The 19,544-nt window shown below is 43.5% G+C and overlaps 1 protein-coding gene across 1 annotated transcript; it reads left to right on the forward strand.

Annotated features, from left to right (window-relative positions):
- Window positions 1-8,414: 8,414 nt before the first annotated feature.
- On the forward strand, window positions 8,415-19,544 carry fbxo5 (F-box protein 5; the record flags this gene model as incomplete). The annotated part of the gene is made up of 5 exons (XM_083650742.1): window positions 8,415-9,007; window positions 11,076-11,246; window positions 12,279-12,369; window positions 17,164-17,367; window positions 19,284-19,544. 5 exons carry the CDS (start codon window positions 8,415-8,417, stop codon window positions 19,542-19,544), a joined length of 1,320 nt encoding a protein of 439 aa, XP_083506868.1.

Consider the following 19,544-nt stretch of genomic DNA (forward strand, 5'->3'; position numbering starts at 1 on the left):
TCCCCCCAGTGAAAATAATAAGCAGATAAGCGCCAGTGTAGCTAGCTAACGGTGCCACTAGCAAGCAGGATGCGACTGTTTGGGGAAGGGGGGGGGGGGGATTGGACAGTGTGAGTGGGCGAGCGGAGAGCGAGCTGTGATGAGTCCACGCTCGATTAGTCAGCCTTGGTACTCTGTAGCGCACTAGAGCATCATGGGTGATGTAGTTCAACACACACACACACACACACACACACACTGTGGTTTGGTTGTGTATTTTAAATAGTCCAGTGAAAACCGGTTTGTGACCACAACTGATGATATAGAGCGGCTGCACAAAGCTCAAATAACATGAAAGGGAGGTTGATCATACTAAGCTGCTGGTATTTCAAATATAGGCTATCAACCTACCTGTAATTCAGCCGCTTGTCAGTTAGCAGACCATTGAACTACTTTACAATGGAATATGCCCCTCACACATGGACCTAACACATCACTTACAAGTCTGCCTTTATGTTGAAAAGAAAGGTATCGCAAAACTGCACCACTATTGTTGCATAGGCCAGGGTTTCCCAAACTTTTACATGCCAAACCCCCCAAATAGCTTTAGCTTTTGGCCCAGCTATAAGATGTCTTTAAAAACCCATTGCCAATACTATTGAAAATGTCAAAAATCACATCTATACGAGGGATCAGCCGAGCAGCATTTTGGTAAACAAACCGCGTCGCTGGGTGGCAACGGCAATGGAACCCTATGGAGCACAAGTGGCGCGAGGCGTGAGTGCCTGACTCTAGCCAGTTAACTCTGTTTACATTTTAAAAACTGCGACAGTTCACACAACTTTAACACGACATGCATATATTAGCCTATACGTATATCAAACTCTTGAGCTAATTCTGCTCTCACTCAGAATGTAAAAAACTATAAGCGATGTGATGATGGGGACCCCCAGGGGTCCTTGGGGAGGTTCCAGGGGGTCCCCAGCCAAAAGGGGGGTCATTTATTTTCGCTATAATTCCATTCATAAGTAACACAATGACTATTTTGGTCATGGGTTTTATACACTTTCGGTACTAAAACATCTAAAAGCATCAATCTTATATCATGTGGGGGTCCGTGGTCTAATATTTGTCAGTTTAGGGGTCCTCCATGTGAAAACATTTGAGAACCACTGATGTAGGGTACAGTGGACCGAAAGGCTGTGCCAAACAGTCCACTCCATCTGAATCCCATTCAAATAGAGTAGGGAAAGCATTAACTGATATAATAATATGCATGTGTTCATAATCAGTATGGCTGTAGAGAGGTGTCTTACCAAACTATCAGCCCAAATCCCCCCCCGCCCGCCCCCACCTGACAAGGGGAGCAGCAGAGTGGGTAGAGGTGACTGAACAGAAGCAGTCGCCATGGATAAGGACATCAGCCAAATGCCTGTTCCTCCATCAGGCTCTCTGGCCCACCCTAGTGGCCTTATTAAAGCAATGCACTCTCTTTGGGGGTTGCTGAGCCTCAAGTCTGTAGCCTAGAGAGGCCTTCAAGTCCCTGCTCAAGACCCACTTTTTCTCCCTGGCCTTCGACACTAGTTAGCTGCTATTCTGCGCCTTTTATTTATCGTATTACTTTTATCTATTTTATTACTTACTGCTATTCTGGTCTATCTTCTCTATTTGTATCTTTTATTATTTGTTCTGCTGCACTTTATTGCACCTTGAGCCGTAGTGTATTGTTTCTACCTGCCTTTATATTTGTGTTTTTACTTGTAAAGCACTTTGGTCGGCTGCCTGTCGTTGTAAATGTGCTCTATAAATAAAGTTGACTTGACTTGACTTGACTTGACTCAACACTGAGTCAACCCACAATGCCTGATCCTCAGTCTGGGAAAAAGGAGCTTCTTGGATAATAGGATCACGATTTAATGTAGATGTACAAGTGTACTGAACAAGTTTACTAACAATGTACATCTTCAAACAAAATAGCACCGCAACGGGTTTCAACCTCGCTGCTGGTCTTCATCAGGCTTCATTAACTAATACAGCTTGGTCTTCGTCACTTGTTTGTATTCTCCTTCTTCTGAGCCTCAGTCTGTAAATGTTAACAGCGTCTCTCTGGGTCCCATAGCAATGACTTTTTATATCTGAGGCTGCAATGAAAAGTAGAGTCTTCCACATGTGCAGTCGACAACATGGCGTCTTCTTCTGCAGATCAAATTAAAGCAGACCTCTACTTCTTCTTTAGTGTTGAGGTGGCTGACATTACAGACCAAGAAGAAGACAGAAATTACACCAAATCTTCATGCATTATATATCCAATCAAGAACATCATTATAAGGTAAAGGTAAAGTCCCAACGATTGTCACACACACCTGAGTGTGCGAAATTTGTTCTCCGCATTTGACAAAAAAAGGAGGTATGAATGACGACAATGAGAGCAACGGCTGTCTGAACTGGACTGTTAAACAAGTCAGGATGAGCCATTAGTGCTGTACAGGGGGTGGGATCATTATTTAATTAACATGCCCTTCAGTATGCAAACCCCACCCCCGTACACACACACACACACACACACACACACACACACACACACACACACACACATTGTCTTGTATAGATGTTCCAAACTAATTTAATGGTCAGTTAAAATGTATGGACAAGCTCTGTGCTTTGTAGGAGAAGCAGGATAGAAACACATTTATCTATTTAAAATAAAATGCTCAATGAGGTCTGCCATCTTCATGTCCCACGGAGAGACGTGCATCTACACGAATAAACGGAATATTTTCAAAAACAAATGTGTTCACGAAGAAAACATTCAAAATATGAATATGAAAAATGTAGCTCATATCAGCACACCTGCAGGCTGGTGCCAATGTCTGATCAATAGAATGGACTTGTGAGTATCCTGAACCTGTGGGGGCACAGCGCGCACCCGACACCTTTTTCAGGGGCCACAAGCAAACATGTCCACGGCAAGGCCTTTTTCACAGCAGCCATCTTGTGTCTAAAAACCAGGAAGTAACACACGATGTGCACCAAAACATTAATTGGGGTTTCCAACTTCCAGTCCATTTAGGTACAGAGTGCTGGGCCCTAATTGGTGAGTTGATTGCACCTGTGTTTACCCTGCCTTTTTGACACAAAATGGCGGCTGTGGAAAAAGTCTCATTCAAACCACATGCCTCGAATGTGCATGCCATGATTGAATACAGCGAAAACGGTGCCGACGTAAAATAGTTGCCTCAAAAACATTTGTACCTGTGTGTGTAATGACCTACTTTCCAAACAGGTCATCTATCTGGCAGAGCACTTTAGTGAAGCAGTGAAGCAGTAATAGACACAGGTATAGAGCACACATGGGCAAAATGCGTAGCCTGACTCCGCCAGATGGGTGCGGCATTGTTCCACAAATTCACAATCCCACCTGTTGTTAGGTTGTGAAACAAAAATGTGAACCAACTTTTACATCCATCTGGCAGCGTCAGGTTACAAAATGCGGCCCCAGGGCCGGACCTGGCCGCTGGACCATCTCAATCCGGCCCCCGAGGTCCTCAAAGAAAAACAAAACGACCCCCAAAAACTCAATAAAAGGCAGGATTATGTTAATAAATCTCATCTGCTATACAGCCATTGGATTTGTATCACTATTATATCAGGACAGGAGATTAACAAGAAATTACCAATAAGAGCGGGAGAGAGGGTTAAAAATAGGGAGACTCCCGCGAAAATCAGGAGTGTTGGCAGGTATAATCTCCAATGTGTGGCCCTTCGCTTTATACATCACTTTCCCACCAGAACACCCCCCCCCCCCCCCCCCTCCATCGGGACAGAGTGGCAAAACATTCAGCAGGTTCCTTCCTGTTGTTTGGAGCAGCAGGCGTCAGTTATCTAGGCTGATTACTGCATTCAAAATCAGTCTTGCTGCCACTCAGTGGGCGTAACCCCGCAGTGTGGGCGTAACCCCGCAGTGTGGGCGTAACCCCGCAGTGTTTTGTCCTAAGCTGTTGTTTTTTCATACTTTATAGGCCTACAGCACTCAACTTGCGACCCGCGGGCGCCCCCTGTGTGGCCCGCGATGGATTTTTTTTTACAGTGCACCTGAACGCAACATGCAAGTTACGCGCTGAATAAGTGTCCAAATGTCATGTCATTCTGACCAATACTCCACTTCTGTTATAGCATTTCAGTCTGGAATATGGAATATCTTTCAATAATCTATGATTTAGCTGCTAAATTGTCAAATTCCGCCGTCTGCTCACTACGATTAAACACGATTTCAGTCGGAAGCCCGGAAGCCCGTCTTTATTGTCACACGAACACTACAACACATGCCTGCGGCCACAACACACACTCATGCTGACGGTGGCCGGTGAAATATGTCCTCTGCATTTGACCCATCCAGCCTTGTCCTTTCCTCCAGGGGGGCAGGCCAGGAGCAGTGGTCGCTTTTTCTTTCCAGCGCCCGGGGACCAACTTCAGATGTTGTCGTCACTGGTCGGATGACGATCTTCTGCATGTTTTTAGTGGGGGGTTATGTACGGAGGAACCCCCTGGGGGGTACGGGGAGAACATGCAAACTCCACACAGAAAGGCCCTTTCGACGAGATAGCCCCCCTGGGCAGTAGGCACTGAAGATATGGGGGGGTCACAACTCCAGCGCCCACAGCGTCCCAGGGGAGAATCGAACTCAGGACCTTCTAGCTGTGAGGCAACAGCGCTACCGACTGTGCCACCGTACCCCCAGGCACTTATGTATGTACTTAACCTAACTAACTATCCAGTGTGCACAACATTGTCAGACTAAACTCTGGCTGACACCCCAAAAACCTACAATCCGCTACAGAAAAATGTATATTGTTTGTTTATTAACTGGCCCCCGGCCTTCTATCATTTCACGAAAGTGGCCCCGGGGCAAAGCAAGTTGAGTATCCCTGGCCTACAGTCTATGGTTTCATACCAAGCCTCACTATGTGCTGTAAGCATTTGTACATGTCTGGCCTGCACAATTTACTATGTTTTTACACTTAGGCTACACTGAAGTAAAGTGGTGTAACGTGAAATGAAAAGAAGTCAATTACAGTGAATACAAGTAAAGTGAAGTAAAGTTAAATTAAATTGAGTGAAATTAAGGGAAAGGGAAGAGAAAACAATACATCCCCAACTCAACTCCCCCTCTCCCCCTGTCTGGTTTCACTGAAAAAAAACACTTCTCACATTCCAGCTGGGGGTGTGAACTGACTGTGAGACCCGTTTCACAAACACAGTGGTCTCTGTATGCCCCCCCCCCCCCCCCCGCGCCTTATCCTGAGCACCCTGAGAGGTTAGAATAAACTCACAGCCACAGGCCGTCCTGGGCCCTGTTCTGATCAAGATTATGTCAATCTGGAAAAAAAAAAAATGTGTGTGTATATAGGCTATATATATATACACACACATATATATATATATATTAAATATTTTAATCAATTTGCAGCCGTAATTTATATATATGTATATGTGTATATATACATATATATATATATATATATATATATATATATATATATATATATATATATATATATATATATATATATACATATGATGAAGATATGAAGATTTTTTTGTCCAGAATTCCATGACTATCTGTGTTGTGGTAGAGAGATAACAGTGAAACTATGATCAAAACATGATTCTCTAGTATTCCCACGTTAAGGGTGTAGTGGCACATGCAACTTAGCCTACTACAAATTGTAGTAGCCTACAATGTGCAGTAGGCTATGCAAACTGATAGATTTACATGAAGATTGGAAAAGTATTCTATAAAAACTGAGTTCATGTATGTTTTACCCACCAGATAGGCTACAAAACTAGCAGGACTATTAAAACAGAAAATCCTACAGTGAAGTGAATACGACTATAGACTAATGTAAGAAAATGATTTAGGAACCACCTCCCTTGTACTTCCCTGTCTACAGCAAAGAACGTACAATGATAAGAGCTGACCACCATAGCTCGCAGCAGCAGAGCTACGCCTCCGCCATTTTGGCCCGAAGGAGACTAGTGAAACCTGTCTGTGGTAAAAACAGCATCTAGTAAAACGTCTCGCCGTGCCAAAGTACCTCTGCCAGTTGAATAATGAAGATATATAATAAATATGCATCATGTTCTAACTATGTACTTATTTATTCGTTCAATCTATGAAAGAATCAAAGCAGGATCATCTAGGCTAAAACAAAATGGCTGCGGCGCTGATCTGGTGCTACCGCAGCGCCTCTAGCGGCTGTTTCCAAAATATATTTAAAGTCAATTCTTTCCTTCCACGCTCTTTGTCTAGTCCTGCGTGAGAGTGAGATGAGATGTAAAACCAACTTGACCACTGGCCTAAATAAGAATAAGAATAAGAATAAGAATAAGAATAAGAATAAGAATAAGAATAAGAATAAGAATAAGAATAAGAATAAGAATAAGAATAAGAATAATACAACAGCCGATTCACTGCCCATCTTTCGGTGGAGACTAATATCTTTACCTATAATATCTACTAAGATCTTTCTCCCTCTTCTTAGGGGGGCTACTTAATTACTTATTCCTTCTCAAAAGCTCTAAAGAGACTGTGTTGCATAGTTTATGTACCTACTGTTGACAAAATGTGATATTGTAAGTGGGATTGGTTTGGATAAAAGTGTCTGATAATTGACGTAATGCAATGTACTGTAATGTACTTGGCGCTATGGACTGTAACTGACTGTAAAAATGTCATCTATCATCAAATGCGGGTGGGGAAACCAAAAACCTGCGGGAGGGACCACGTCAATTTGCGGCCAGACGTCATTACGCCAGCGTGCTCCCATTGGGTGGAGGGTTAAAGGGACCGGAACTGCTTCTCTCTCATTGGTTGGCGCATTTTCGGCACGGATTTCGAACGACGAACAGGGCTGGCGCTTTTTCATTCTGACTTTAGCATTTTAATGTTGGCAGCAGATCGGCGTCGGTAGTACAGCAGGCAGAGAGCAAGTTCGCTAGGTTAGCTAGGCGGCGGCGTTGTTGGACTGAAGCTACAGGCTAATGTTGATAGCGACAACACAAACGCAAGGTGAGAACTTGACGCTTTTCTTTGCCTTTCTAGCTTGAGAACAACTAGCCCCGTTTGGAACTGTGTCGCTTCCCTCCACAGTTTCCAAACGGGACTAGCATGAGATATATGCATAGAGACCTATGCTAACCAACCGTAGGCTACATTCTGATGTGTCAATAACGTTCACGTTAGCTACGTTAGCTTACCAACTAGCTAGGTAGGCGGCTGTGTTGTTGTTGCAGCTAACCCTATGCATTGGAAATATCGCCAGGTGACGGCGCGCTGTTAGATCTAGCTAGTTGGGTGTCTGTAACGTGATATCTGACAAACTGTTGGGAAAGTGATCCGATTCTAGTATTGTATAACGTTAGTTACTTTGCGTGCAGCCCACGACACGCACATACTGAACTTTGAGGCATTCCCGGTAACGCTAACGTAACTTAGTTTGTCAGCGTTCAACACATCTCATCTCAAAATGCATTTGACCTAAGCAATGGTGGATTACATTTTAAAGAGAGACTGGGCTATGGTGCTACAAACCAGCGTATAGTCATAGCCTTTCCGCCCAATGTTACACCGCGCCAAAATCAACCGCTTTGTAAAATAGTTGACTCTAGAATGTCTTGAAAGTACAGACATGCATCTTGTTTTATATAACCAATCGTATAGTAACGTTGTATGTGCATTTCATTTCTAACACGCTATCGTTAACGTTACTGTCAAGGTTATAGGTGTAGCTATAGGTTAGGTGTATTACTAGTAACGATAGCTAGCTTGCATGAGTGATGCCATTCAGCTTGATAGCTTCGAGCATGATTCTCAAAGCTTTTTCATATCAAGGACCCCACATGTAGTAACGTTACACACGAAGGCTGCATAGCCATATTTGATGATGTCTTGTGTGTCGGACCCACATCTGAGGATATCTTGTATTGTTATGCAGAATTCCATGACTATCTGTACTGTGTAGGTCGAGGATTACAGTGGGACTATGATCAAAATATTCATTCTGCAACATTGTCTGTGTGAACTGACTTGTAAATGAAATAAGGGTCAGAGTCACACTAAAAACAAACAAACAGATGAAGATCTAAGGACCGAAATGTTGTTTATTAATAACGTTTTTTTTGCAAGTAAAGGACAGTGTGCAGGAATTTTGACACACCTGTCTACAAGAAGAAACTGAAGGTGTGCATTTCATTTGCTGCTTTTGTCAAAATGAAATCATGGTGGAATTGAACAAGTCATCAACCCTGGTCGTCCCCCGGGAACCCACGTTGAGAACCACTGCCTAACTCCCTCATATAACCCTATTGTTTTTCTTCTACTTGTTTTCAGGATTATACGGTGTGCTGTGGATGTCCCATACGGAGAGGCGCTCATCATGAAATGTCCTAGCTACGAGGCCTCCAGGGGCGACCGCATGGAGAAAAGCCCCGGTGCCCCTGCTGCTGCTGCCGAGTTCAAGCCGTCTCACCTCGAAACCTCCCCGCTGAAAGATCACGTCCTCTTCAAAGCCCCGCTGTCGCCCGTGGGTGTGACCACGGCGATGTTCTCCCTCAGCGACGACACCAGAGCGCTCCACAACAAGGAAAACGGCACGAGCAGAACGCATGACAGGGCTTTAGAAGAAGGGGACAGCGGCTACCTGTCTCTGCAAAACAGCCACAGTGACGATCACCATGGGGACGAAGAAGAGGTCCACGGACAACCTCCAGCAATGACTTCCACTCCTGCTACTACACGTCAAGAAAAGAGGACTACATTGAGGCATTCTAGTCCCTCTAAGGGCCAGCAGCGGAAGGCGACCTCCAGGCGTCCCGTGTCTCTGGTGATGGCTTCCACTCCCACGGTTTGTCCGGGGAGGAACGTGTCGTCCAGCCCCGCCAGCCATCACAGCGACGCCAACCTGCCCATACTGAACTTCCAGCGGGCCGTGTGTGAGGAGCTTGCCAAGAGCTTCCAGAGGAATAAGCGGTATGTATGAGTACAAAAACTCCCCTTATAGACGGGTTTCTGTGCAACGTCGTCACATAGACGCGCGCGCATCGCCTAGGTGGAAAGCCGCTCCACACACTCGTTTGAGTTGACTGCCGCCTCACCTGGAAAGCAGACGAGAGCAGCCGAGCGCAGTCAGGCGAGGCGTCGACAAGTCGAACACCCCCCACGGCACACTCACACTGCTGCTTTTCTTCTTCTACAGTTTTGCTTAACAGCGGTTTGTAAACAAATTAAAACATGCATTAGCGCCACCCACACTCACTGCTCAAATGACCCAGCCCTTCAGATTGCTTATTTTATTGTTAATGTAGGCATTACAGGTGGTAGGCTATTTATGTAAAATATGGAGTGACAGCTTGGAATAGATATAAAATTGAAGTTTCTACACTTCCCTGTGGGTTTGTGATGCACCTGTGTTGAACCAACGGGCGATCAGCGCGAAGCGTTTCTCGTCATCCTCTGTCCCTGCGCGCGCGCGCACCCACCCACTAATGTTTGTATACAAGAAACCCGTCTATAACTAACGAAGAAGACGTTCGCTTCCTTCCTCCCTCCTCCGTGTAAACGGCAACACACAAACCATCTTCAAAAAGTGCCAACAGCAGACCTACCTCCTACGAAGGCGGAGGCATCTGAACCCTCCCATCCTCCGCGGCTTTTTCTACTGCTACATAGAGGGCCTCCTCCTCACCGTCTCTTTGGCCTGGTATGAGGAGGGTGATCACTGTGGGGTCCAAGCTCTGCCGGGGGCAGTGCTCACCCTCCCAACGGCTTTAAAGGAAGCAAGTCAGATCGTGAGGCACTTAACTCATAACCTCAGCACCTGCTGTCAGATCCTGCCCTCTGGTAGGAGATATGCTGCCCCTATATTCAAAGCAAACAGGGGGGGGGGGCAGCTTAATCCCCTCTGCTATCAGGCTCCTTAACAAACATAGGCCCCCCTGAACCCCTTTGCCCCCCCCCCCTGGAGATGGCTGGGGAGTTTATTGTTTATTGTGGATCCCCATTAGTCTGCACCAAAGTGAGACTACTCTTCCTGGGGTCCAAACACATAACATACAAACATAAATACAGTAATATTGTTGATAATTATAACAACAAAGACATAAAAAAAGGGAGGGAATCAGCTCACTCTATTACATATCATACATTTCAGAAGTTTATGAATTAGAACAGTGTAGTGTTATATAATATAACATCGCACAATGCAGTACAATACAATACAGTTCAACATATGTGTACAATAATGAATAACCCAAAGTTATCACATTATTCATCACTGCATGTTTTAACTTTATTTTTTAAACAAAACGTGTTACTTGCCACCGTTATAGTACTAGGTCGATTATTCCAATACGCAACTGCTCTATACATTACCGTTCTTTTCAGAGCATTGGTTTTTGGTAGAGGTAGAGTGAATTGAGCATCTACTGCCTGTCTTGTAGTATAGCCATGTCTGCTCTTAGTGGGGTACAGTTGTGAATGTAAGCCCTGCGGTTTCCCAGAGTTCCAGATGTTAAACAGAAAGGTTACCAAGCTGCATGCTATTCTTTGTGTCACTTTGATCCATGACGTGGGACATGTTCTTTGCTACCTAGAGCAGCTCTACGCTGGACGCCCCGGGGGAGAAGAAACCGTGGGCGTCCCAAAGAAACCTGGTGCAGAACATTTGAGAAAGGGCTGAAAGGAAAAGGACTAAGAAGAACAGGTCGCAGTTGTGAACGAGACCTCGTTCTCAAATGTGATTTACCCGTTTAAATAAAGGCACACAAAACAAAAACTCTGGAGACCGCCCCCAGAGCAGCAGCAGCAGCAGCAGCAGCAGATAGACTAGAGCCAGGATGAGTGAGTGAAGTGACTAAAAAGGGTCGAGAGCATAGAGCGATGGAGGTCAGGTTTGATTCCCAACTAGGTGCACCTACACTGACTCTTTACTTCGGACTGTAAAGCATCCGTGAAAAATGACCGGAAGTCTGTATGTTCTCATGCGTTTTCAGGTTCTCATGAAATGACCGGAAGCCTGTATGTTCTCATGCGTTTTCAGGTACGACTGGAGCGTGGTTGCTAAGGTGGCAGAGGATCATCTTCTGGACCGGGTCATCGGCGGCCAGATGGGCCGAGAGAACGTCGACGTGTTCTCATCTCTGCTGTCCAGGAACATGAGAGGAATCCTCACCCACATCCTGGCTCAGCTGGCGGACATGGACCTCATCAGGTAAACACAGCGGCAGAAAACTGATGCTTCACTCTCAGACGTTATCGTGTAGCAGGAGAAGAGGGGCTTTGCACTCAAAGAGATGAGCGGCGTGCAAAGTTGACTACATTTGAGCTCAGAGGGGCAGATGAAGGTGCAGACGTTCCTAGGGCTGCACAATTAATCGTATTTTCATCGTCATCGCAATATGAACATGCGCAATAAACACATCGCAAAGACTGCCTGAAATGCAATGAATAACAAAAGGATTTATTTACATGCGTCATGCATTCCCACTCAGCATCTGATCATTTTGTCTTGTGTTGTAAATCCAGCGTACACCTTTCCCTTGCAACAGTGCGCTCCGCCCCTCTGGCAAAGCCCAAACACGCTGTGTGTAGTTTCAGCTAGAGTCAGTGTGTATTTCATTTCTTTATTCAGTGGGGCATAGGCTGTGTTTGGGGTCTATGTTAGCATTATTAAAGCAGAAAGACATAGGAACTGTATAGCTAATGCATACTTTAATATTTGTTTGTTTATCGCAAGTCGTATCGTCATCGCTATATTGAACAATGTTATCGCACATGGCAGATTTTCCTCATATCGTGCAGGCCTAGACGTTCCAGACCTTCACTCTTATTGGTCTGACCAAACAAAACATATGAGAAAGTCATGTTACATCGAGGAGAAACTAGTTTTACTACCAAGGTTTGATCATTTATGTCCATTATCAAATGTAAATGCAACATTTTCTGCATGCTCAGGACAAAATATGTGAGTAGTATGTGCCCACGTAATTCTCATTCTAATAAACAGTTACTTATTGGCCAAAAACTGAAATCAGAGAAGCTCTGATGCCAACATTTAGAAGGAACATTCTTTTAATAACGATTAATGAATGTCTTTGTTTCTTGTTGTTTTGTGTTTCCCCTGCATAGTTTCCTACCTGTTCATGTTAGCCGTTTATATCACTTGTGTTTGATTTGAATGCATGTCAAGTTAATTGAATTAATGTTGTCTTGTGTTTCCTGTCTCCTGTTTCCTGTCTCCTAGCTGTAGGAAAGTGAGTAAAACATGGAGGCAGATCATCTGCGAGGACACAAGAGCCCTCAGCAGGTGTCAGCAGGCAGAGCAGGCGCTCAGGGTGAGGGGGAAAAAACACTCAAAGCACAATTCAAATATCATTCCAATTATTTAGCGTGCTACGTCCTGCCGGTGAAGCGCCTCCCTGTCAGGTGAAGTGAAGCGGCTGGTAACTGCACATGTGTCAGAGGAAGCATGGCCAGATCGGCAGGGGGTGGATCAGCGACCGGGGCAGCCAGGCATGGGGATAAATTGTCCAAGTATAAATTGGGGAGAAAATGGGGAACATTTCTGAAAAAATAATAATAATAATAATAATAATAATAATACAATCTAGCTCAGTGGTTCTCAAACTTTTTCACGTCAAGCAAGGACCATTAAACTGACACACATTTCCACCACGGACCCCATTTGATAAGATTTTGTCCCAACCGTCCCCCAGCTGATAAGACTTTTGCTCTTAGATGTTTTCTTACAGAAAGTGTATGAAAGCCCTGACCAGCTGATAAGACTTTTGCTCTTAGATGTTTTCTTACAGAAAGTGTATGAAAGCCCTGACCAGCTGATAAGACTTTTGCTCTTAGATGTTTTCTTACAGAAAGTGTATGAAAGCCCTGACCAGCTGATAAGACTTTTGCTCTTAGATGTTTTCTTACAGAAAGTGTATGAAAGCCCTGACCAGCTGATAAGACTTTTGCTCTTAGATGTTTTCTTACAGAAAGTGTATGAAAGCCCTGACCAGCTGATAAGACTTTTGCTCTTAGATGTTTTCTTACAGAAAGTGTATGAAAGCCCTGACCAGCTGATAAGACTTTTGCTCTTAGATGTTTTCTTACAGAAAGTGTATGAAAGCCCTGACCAGCTGATAAGACTTTTACTCTTAGATGTTTTCTTACAGAAAGTGTATGAAAGCCCTGACCAGCTGATAAGACTTTTACTCTTAGATGTTGTATTACAGAAAGTGTATGAAAGCCCTGACCAGCTGATAAGACTTTTGCTCTTAGATGTTTTCTTACAGAAAGTGTATGAAAGCCCTGACCAGCTGATAAGACTTTTGCTCTTAGATGTTTTCTTACAGAAAGTGTATGAAAGCCCTGACCAGCTGATAAGACTTTTGCTCTTAGATGTTTTCTTACAGAAAGTGTATGAAAGCCCTGACCAGCTGATAAGACTTTTGCTCTTAGATGTTTTATTACAGAAAGTGTATGAAAGCCCTGACCAGCTGATAAGACTTTTGCTCTTAGATGTTTTCTTACAGAAAGTGTATGAAAGCCCTGACCAGCTGATAAGACTTTTCTCTTAGATGTTTTCTTACAGAAAGCGTATGAAAGCCCTGACCAGCTGATAAGACTTTTCTCTTAGATGTTTTCTTACAGAAAGCGTATGAAAGCCCTGACCAGCTGATAAGACTTTTCTCTTAGATGTTTTCTTACAGAAAGTGTATGAAAGCCCTGACCAGCTGATAAGACTTTTTCTCTTAGATGTTTTCTTACAGAAAGCGTATGAAAGCCCTGACCAGCTGATAAGACTTTTGCTCTTAGATGTTTTCTTACAGAAAGTGTATGAAAGCCCTGACCAGCTGATAAGACTTTTTCTCTTAGATGTTTTATTACAGAAAGTGTATGAAAGCCCTGACCAGCTGATAAGACTTTTACTCTTAGATGTTTTCTTACAGAAAGTGTATGAAAGCCCTGACAGCCGATAAGACTTTTGCTCTTAGATGTTTTCTTACAGAAAGTGTATGAAAGCCCTGACCAGCTGATAAGACTTTTGCTCTTAGATGTTTTCTTACAGAAAGTGTATGAAAGCCCTGACCAGCTGATAAGACTTTTGCTCTTAGATGTTTTCTTACAGAAAGTGTATGAAAGCCCTGACCAGCTGATAAGACTTTTCTCTTAGATGTTTTCTTACAGAAAGTGTATGAAAGCCCTGACCAGCTGATAAGACTTTTGCTCTTAGATGTTGTATTACAGAAAGCGTATGAAAGCCCTGACCAGCTGATAAGACTTTTGCTCTTAGATGTTTTCTTACAGAAAGTGTATGAAAGCCCTGACCAGCTGATAAGACTTTTGCTCTTAGATGTTTTATTACAGAAAGTGTATGAAAGCCCTGACCAGCTGATAAGACTTTTGCTCTTAGATGTTGTATTACAGAAAGTGTATGAAAGCCCTGACCAGCTGATAAGACTTTTGCTCTTAGATGTTGTATTACAGAAAGTGTATGAAAGCCCTGACCAGCTGATAAGACTTTACTCTTAGATGTTGTATTACAGAAAGTGTATGAAAGCCCTGACCAGCTGATAAGACTTTTGCTCTTAGATGTTTTCTTACAGAAAGTGTATGAAAGCCCTGACCAGCTGATAAGACTTTTGCTCTTAGATGTTTTCTTACAGAAAGTGTATGAAAGCCCTGACCAGCTGATAAGACTTTTGCTCTTAGATGTTTTCTTACAGAAAGTGTATGAAAGCCCTGACCAGCTGATAAGACTTTTGCTCTTAGATGTTTTCTTACAGAAAGTGTATGAAAGCCCTGACCAGCTGATAAGACTTTTCTCTTAGATGTTTTCTTACAGAAAGCGTATGAAAGCCCTGACCAGCTGATAAGACTTTTGCTCTTAGATGTTTTATTACAGAAAGTGTATGAAAGCCCTGACCAGCTGATAAGACTTTTGCTCTTAGATGTTTTCTTACAGAAAGTGTATGAAAGCCCTGACCAGCTGATAAGACTTTTGCTCTTAGATGTTTTCTTACAGAAAGTGTATGAAAGCCCTGACCAGCTGATAAGACTTTTCTCTTAGATGTTTTATTACAGAAAGTGTATGAAAGCCCTGACCAGCTGATAAGACTTTTCTCTTAGATGTTTTCTTACAGAAAGTATGAAAGCCCTGACCAGCTGATAAGACTTTTGCTCTTAGATGTTTTATTACAGAAAGTGTATGAAAGCCCTGACCAGCTGATAAGACTTTTACTCTTAGATGTTTTCTTACAGAAAGTGTATGAAAGCCCTGACCAGCTGATAAGACTTTTACTCTTAGATGTTTTCTTACAGAAAGTGTATGAAAGCCCTGACCAGCTGATAAGACTTTTGCTCTTAGATGTTTTCTTACAGAAAGTGTATGAAAGCCCTGACCAGCTGATAAGACTTTTGCTCTTAGATGTTTTCTTACAGAAAGTGTATGAAAGCCCTGACCAGCTGATAAGACTTTTGCTCTTAGATGTTTTCTTACAGAAAGTGTATGAAAGCCCTGACCAGCTGATAAGACTTTTGCTCTTAGATGTTTTCTTACAGAAAGTGTATGAAAGCCCTGACCAGCTGATAAGACTTTTGCTCTTAGATGTTTTCTTACAGAAAGTGTATGAAAGCCCTGACCAGCTGATAAGACTTTTGCTCTTAGATGTTTTCTTACAGAAAGTGTATGAAAGCCCTGACCAGCTGATAAGACTTTTTCTCTTAGATGTTTTCTTACAGAAAGTGTATGAAAGCCCTGACCAGCTGATAAGACTTTTTCTCTTAGATGTTTTATTACAGAAAGTGTATGAAAGCCCTGACCAGCTGATAAGACTTTTGCTCTTAGATGTTTTCTTACAGAAAGTGTATGAAAGCCCTGACCAGCTGATAAGACTTTTTCTCTTAGATGTTTTATTACAGAAAGTGTATGAAAGCCCTGACCAGCTGATAAGACTTTTGCTCTTAGATGTTTTCTTACAGAAAGTGTATGAAAGCCCTGACCAGCTGATAAGACTTTTGCTCTTAGATGTTTTCTTACAGAAAGTGTATGAAAGCCCTGACCAGCTGATAAGACTTTTGCTCTTAGATGTTTTATTACAGAAAGTGTATGAAAGCCCTGACCAGCTGATAAGACTTTTTCTCTTAGATGTTTTCTTACAGAAAGTGTATGAAAGCCCTGACCAGCTGATAAGACTTTTTCTCTTAGATGTTTTCTTACAGAAAGTGTATGAAAGCCCTGACCAGCTGATAAGACTTTTTCTCTTAGATGTTTTCTTACAGAAAGTGTATGAAAGCCCTGACCAGCTGATAAGACTTTTTCTCTTAGATGTTTTCTTACAGAAAGTGTATGAAAGCCCTGACCAGCTGATAAGACTTTTGCTCTTAGATGTTGTATTACAGAAAGTGTATGAAAGCCCTGACCAGCTGATAAGACTTTTACTCTTAGATGTTGTATTACACAAAGTGTATGAAAGCCCTGACCAGCTGATAAGACTTTTACTCTTAGATGTTTTCTTACAGAAAGTGTATGAAAGCCCTGACCAGCTGATAAGACTTTTCTCTTAGATGTTTTCTTACAGAAAGTGTATGAAAGCCCTGACCAGCTGATAAGACTTTTACTCTTAGATGTTTTATTACAGAAAGTGTATGAAAGCCCTGACCAGCTGATAAGACTTTTCTCTTAGATGTTTTCTTACAGAAAGTGTATGAAAGCCCTGACCAGCTGATAAGACTTTTTCTCTTAGATGTTTTATTACAGAAAGTGTATGAAAGCCCTGACCAGCTGATAAGACTTTTACTCTTAGATGTTTTCTTACAGAAAGTGTATGAAAGCCCTGACCAGCTGATAAGACTTTTCTCTTAGATGTTTTCTTACAGAAAGTGTATGAAAGCCCTGACCAGCTGATAAGACTTTTGCTCTTAGATGTTTTCTTACAGAAAGTGTATGAAAGCCCTGACCAGCTGATAAGACTTTTGCTCTTAGATGTTTTCTTACAGAAAGTGTATGAAAGCCCTGACCAAAACATTCTTATGGATGGTAATATTGTGAAAATGATTGACCCCCTGGATCTCACTATACTTGCACCGTCATTGATTCCTGGTGTGTTTTTGTTGTCTCCTGCCTGCAGGAGTCCCAGGGCTCTCTGGGGCAGAGGTGCTGCGGTCTGACCAGAGACGTGGCTGTGTCCCGGGTCGTGCTGTCCTGCATGCAGAGCCTGGCCGACAAACGAGCCCCTCCCTCGCAGAAGGAGCCCACACACACTCTCCTCACACAGCGCTCCCACACACACACTCTCCTCACACGGCGCTCCCGCTTCACAGAATACCTGCAGGTGAGTTTGACCGGACAGACGCTTCAGCTGCTCATTGACCAGTTTCTTGGTTTTTAAGGTGGAATTGTTGCCCCACTCGCGTTAATACCGAGGGGGAAACCGCTCGTACAACTTGGGCTGCGGTTAACCATTATTTCCATTATTAATTAATGAATTGTTCCTTTTGCCTCATCGATTAATTGTTGAGTCTGTAAAAGGTCAAAATAATGACAATTTCCCAGAGCCTAATGTGTTTGGAAGGACAAACATCTTAAAGGACGTGTCCTTTCACCTCAAATTAATAACTCATTAACTCAAATCAACTCTCAATAACTGTCAAACTATTCATCATTCATCTAGTTTGACAGTTATTGATTTGAGTTAATGAGTTATTAATTTGAGTTAGTGTGGACCAGTGATGTCACTGGTCCACACTTTAACACTCAATAACTGTCAAATTAAATGACAGACTTCAAAACAGTTTACAGTTTTCTGATATACTACTGATGTTCTAATGATACAAAGCTGGTTGAAAATGGGCAGAGTGTTCCTTTAACTCATTCACCGCCAGTTTAGGACTGCCAATATTTAGCACAGGCCAAAGATTTTCATAATTGTTGGTCATCTTTCAAGACCCACAGTAAATTATCTATTAGCACCAGAGTGATTTGCAATACCTCAAAATGAAGATGTACGTCTCTGGGTTCACCAGGAAAAAAAAAGTGAGCTTTTAGCATGTTCTGTACTCTACTTATAGCCATTTATATACACCCTGTTTTCCCCCAAAAGTTCTCCCAGAGAAAATGAACAGGAGAAAAGGCAATTTTTGTAAAAGGGCACAATCTCAGGCATAACTCACTCTCAATTCTTTTATTTTGAACTGTATTGACATCAGACATGTAAATATTATTCGTTAGGACACAAATGACAAAAAAAAAAAATATATATATATATATATATATATATATATATATATACACATGAAGTGCTTTTTTTTTACATTCAACAATACAGTTTACTCGGTGTGAGTGTGCAGACAGACAGACAGACAGACAGACACACCGACAGACAGACAGACAGACAGACAGACAGACAGACAGACACACACACACACACACACACACACACACACACACACGATCCCCCTTTTAGATTTCTAACCCAACATAGGATAAGCAATAACCACGCCCTGTGGCGCTGGGATTGGCCAGGAGCAACACTGGAGGGCACGCAGCCCAGCGATTTCATGAACCAACTGAAGAGCTCTTGAGAAGGACAGCGGGCTGCTGTGAGTGCCTTCTGCCCGCTGCTGCCTAGCTGTTCCTGTGTTTATTTTTGATTTGTTCTGGTACACCCGTCCTCGTCCATGTCTCCCTGTCATATCAACTCTGCTATTTGATCGTTCCCGTTTTCCCCTCGGCTATTCAACACGTCCTCATCGCCCTCGCAAACTGATCGATCATTTCCTCATTCCTCCGATGATCAAACACATCTCTTGATTACTTTCTCCCGTTTTCTCCTGGCTGGCACAGAGGAAGGCGACTCCAGCTCGTGCAGCGCGCCGAGGGCGTTTCAATGGCGTTTCTCCTGTCTGCACAAGGAAGCGTTACCCGTTCTCTGCTTTTCCTCTTGCTCAATTTCAAAACAACAGCTGCGGTATGTGTTTGATCGCGTGCTGTCGGCTACCCTTTGAAGGCAGGGACCTGTGTCTGTGTCACAGGCTGGGCAAGTGTTTGCTGCAGGCGCTGCACCAATAAAAACAAAAACACGTCAAACACGTCATTGGCGGGGAGGGCTATTTCTGATAACACGTCAAAGACGTCATTGGCGGTGAATGAGTTAAGCTTCATTTAATCAGTTGGTCTCTCCAAGAAGAGAAATGCATTTTCTGGACTGCTGCTTCAACAAAAGTGTGCGTTTTTGTTTTGTGTGTGCAGGCGGCCAGCGGTCTGAAGCAGCACGAGGCTCTGCGTCCCTGTAGGCGCTGCGGCTCGCCCGCCACCCACCTGCCAGAGGCCCAGCGGGCCACCTGCACCCGGCCCGCCTGCCAGTTTGACTTCTGCACCCTCTGTCAGGAGGCCTCCCACGGCTCTGCCCCGTGCCACATGGTGCTGCCCCGCCCCCACGCCCTGCTGCCCCGCACACACCCAAACTCCACCAGGGCCGCGCGCAGCAAGAGGAGCCTCAGGCGCCTGTGA

The sequence above is a fragment of the Poromitra crassiceps genome (genome assembly GCF_964638095.1).
Source record: "Poromitra crassiceps genome assembly, chromosome: 14".
NCBI lineage: Eukaryota > Metazoa > Chordata > Actinopteri > Beryciformes > Melamphaidae > Poromitra > Poromitra crassiceps.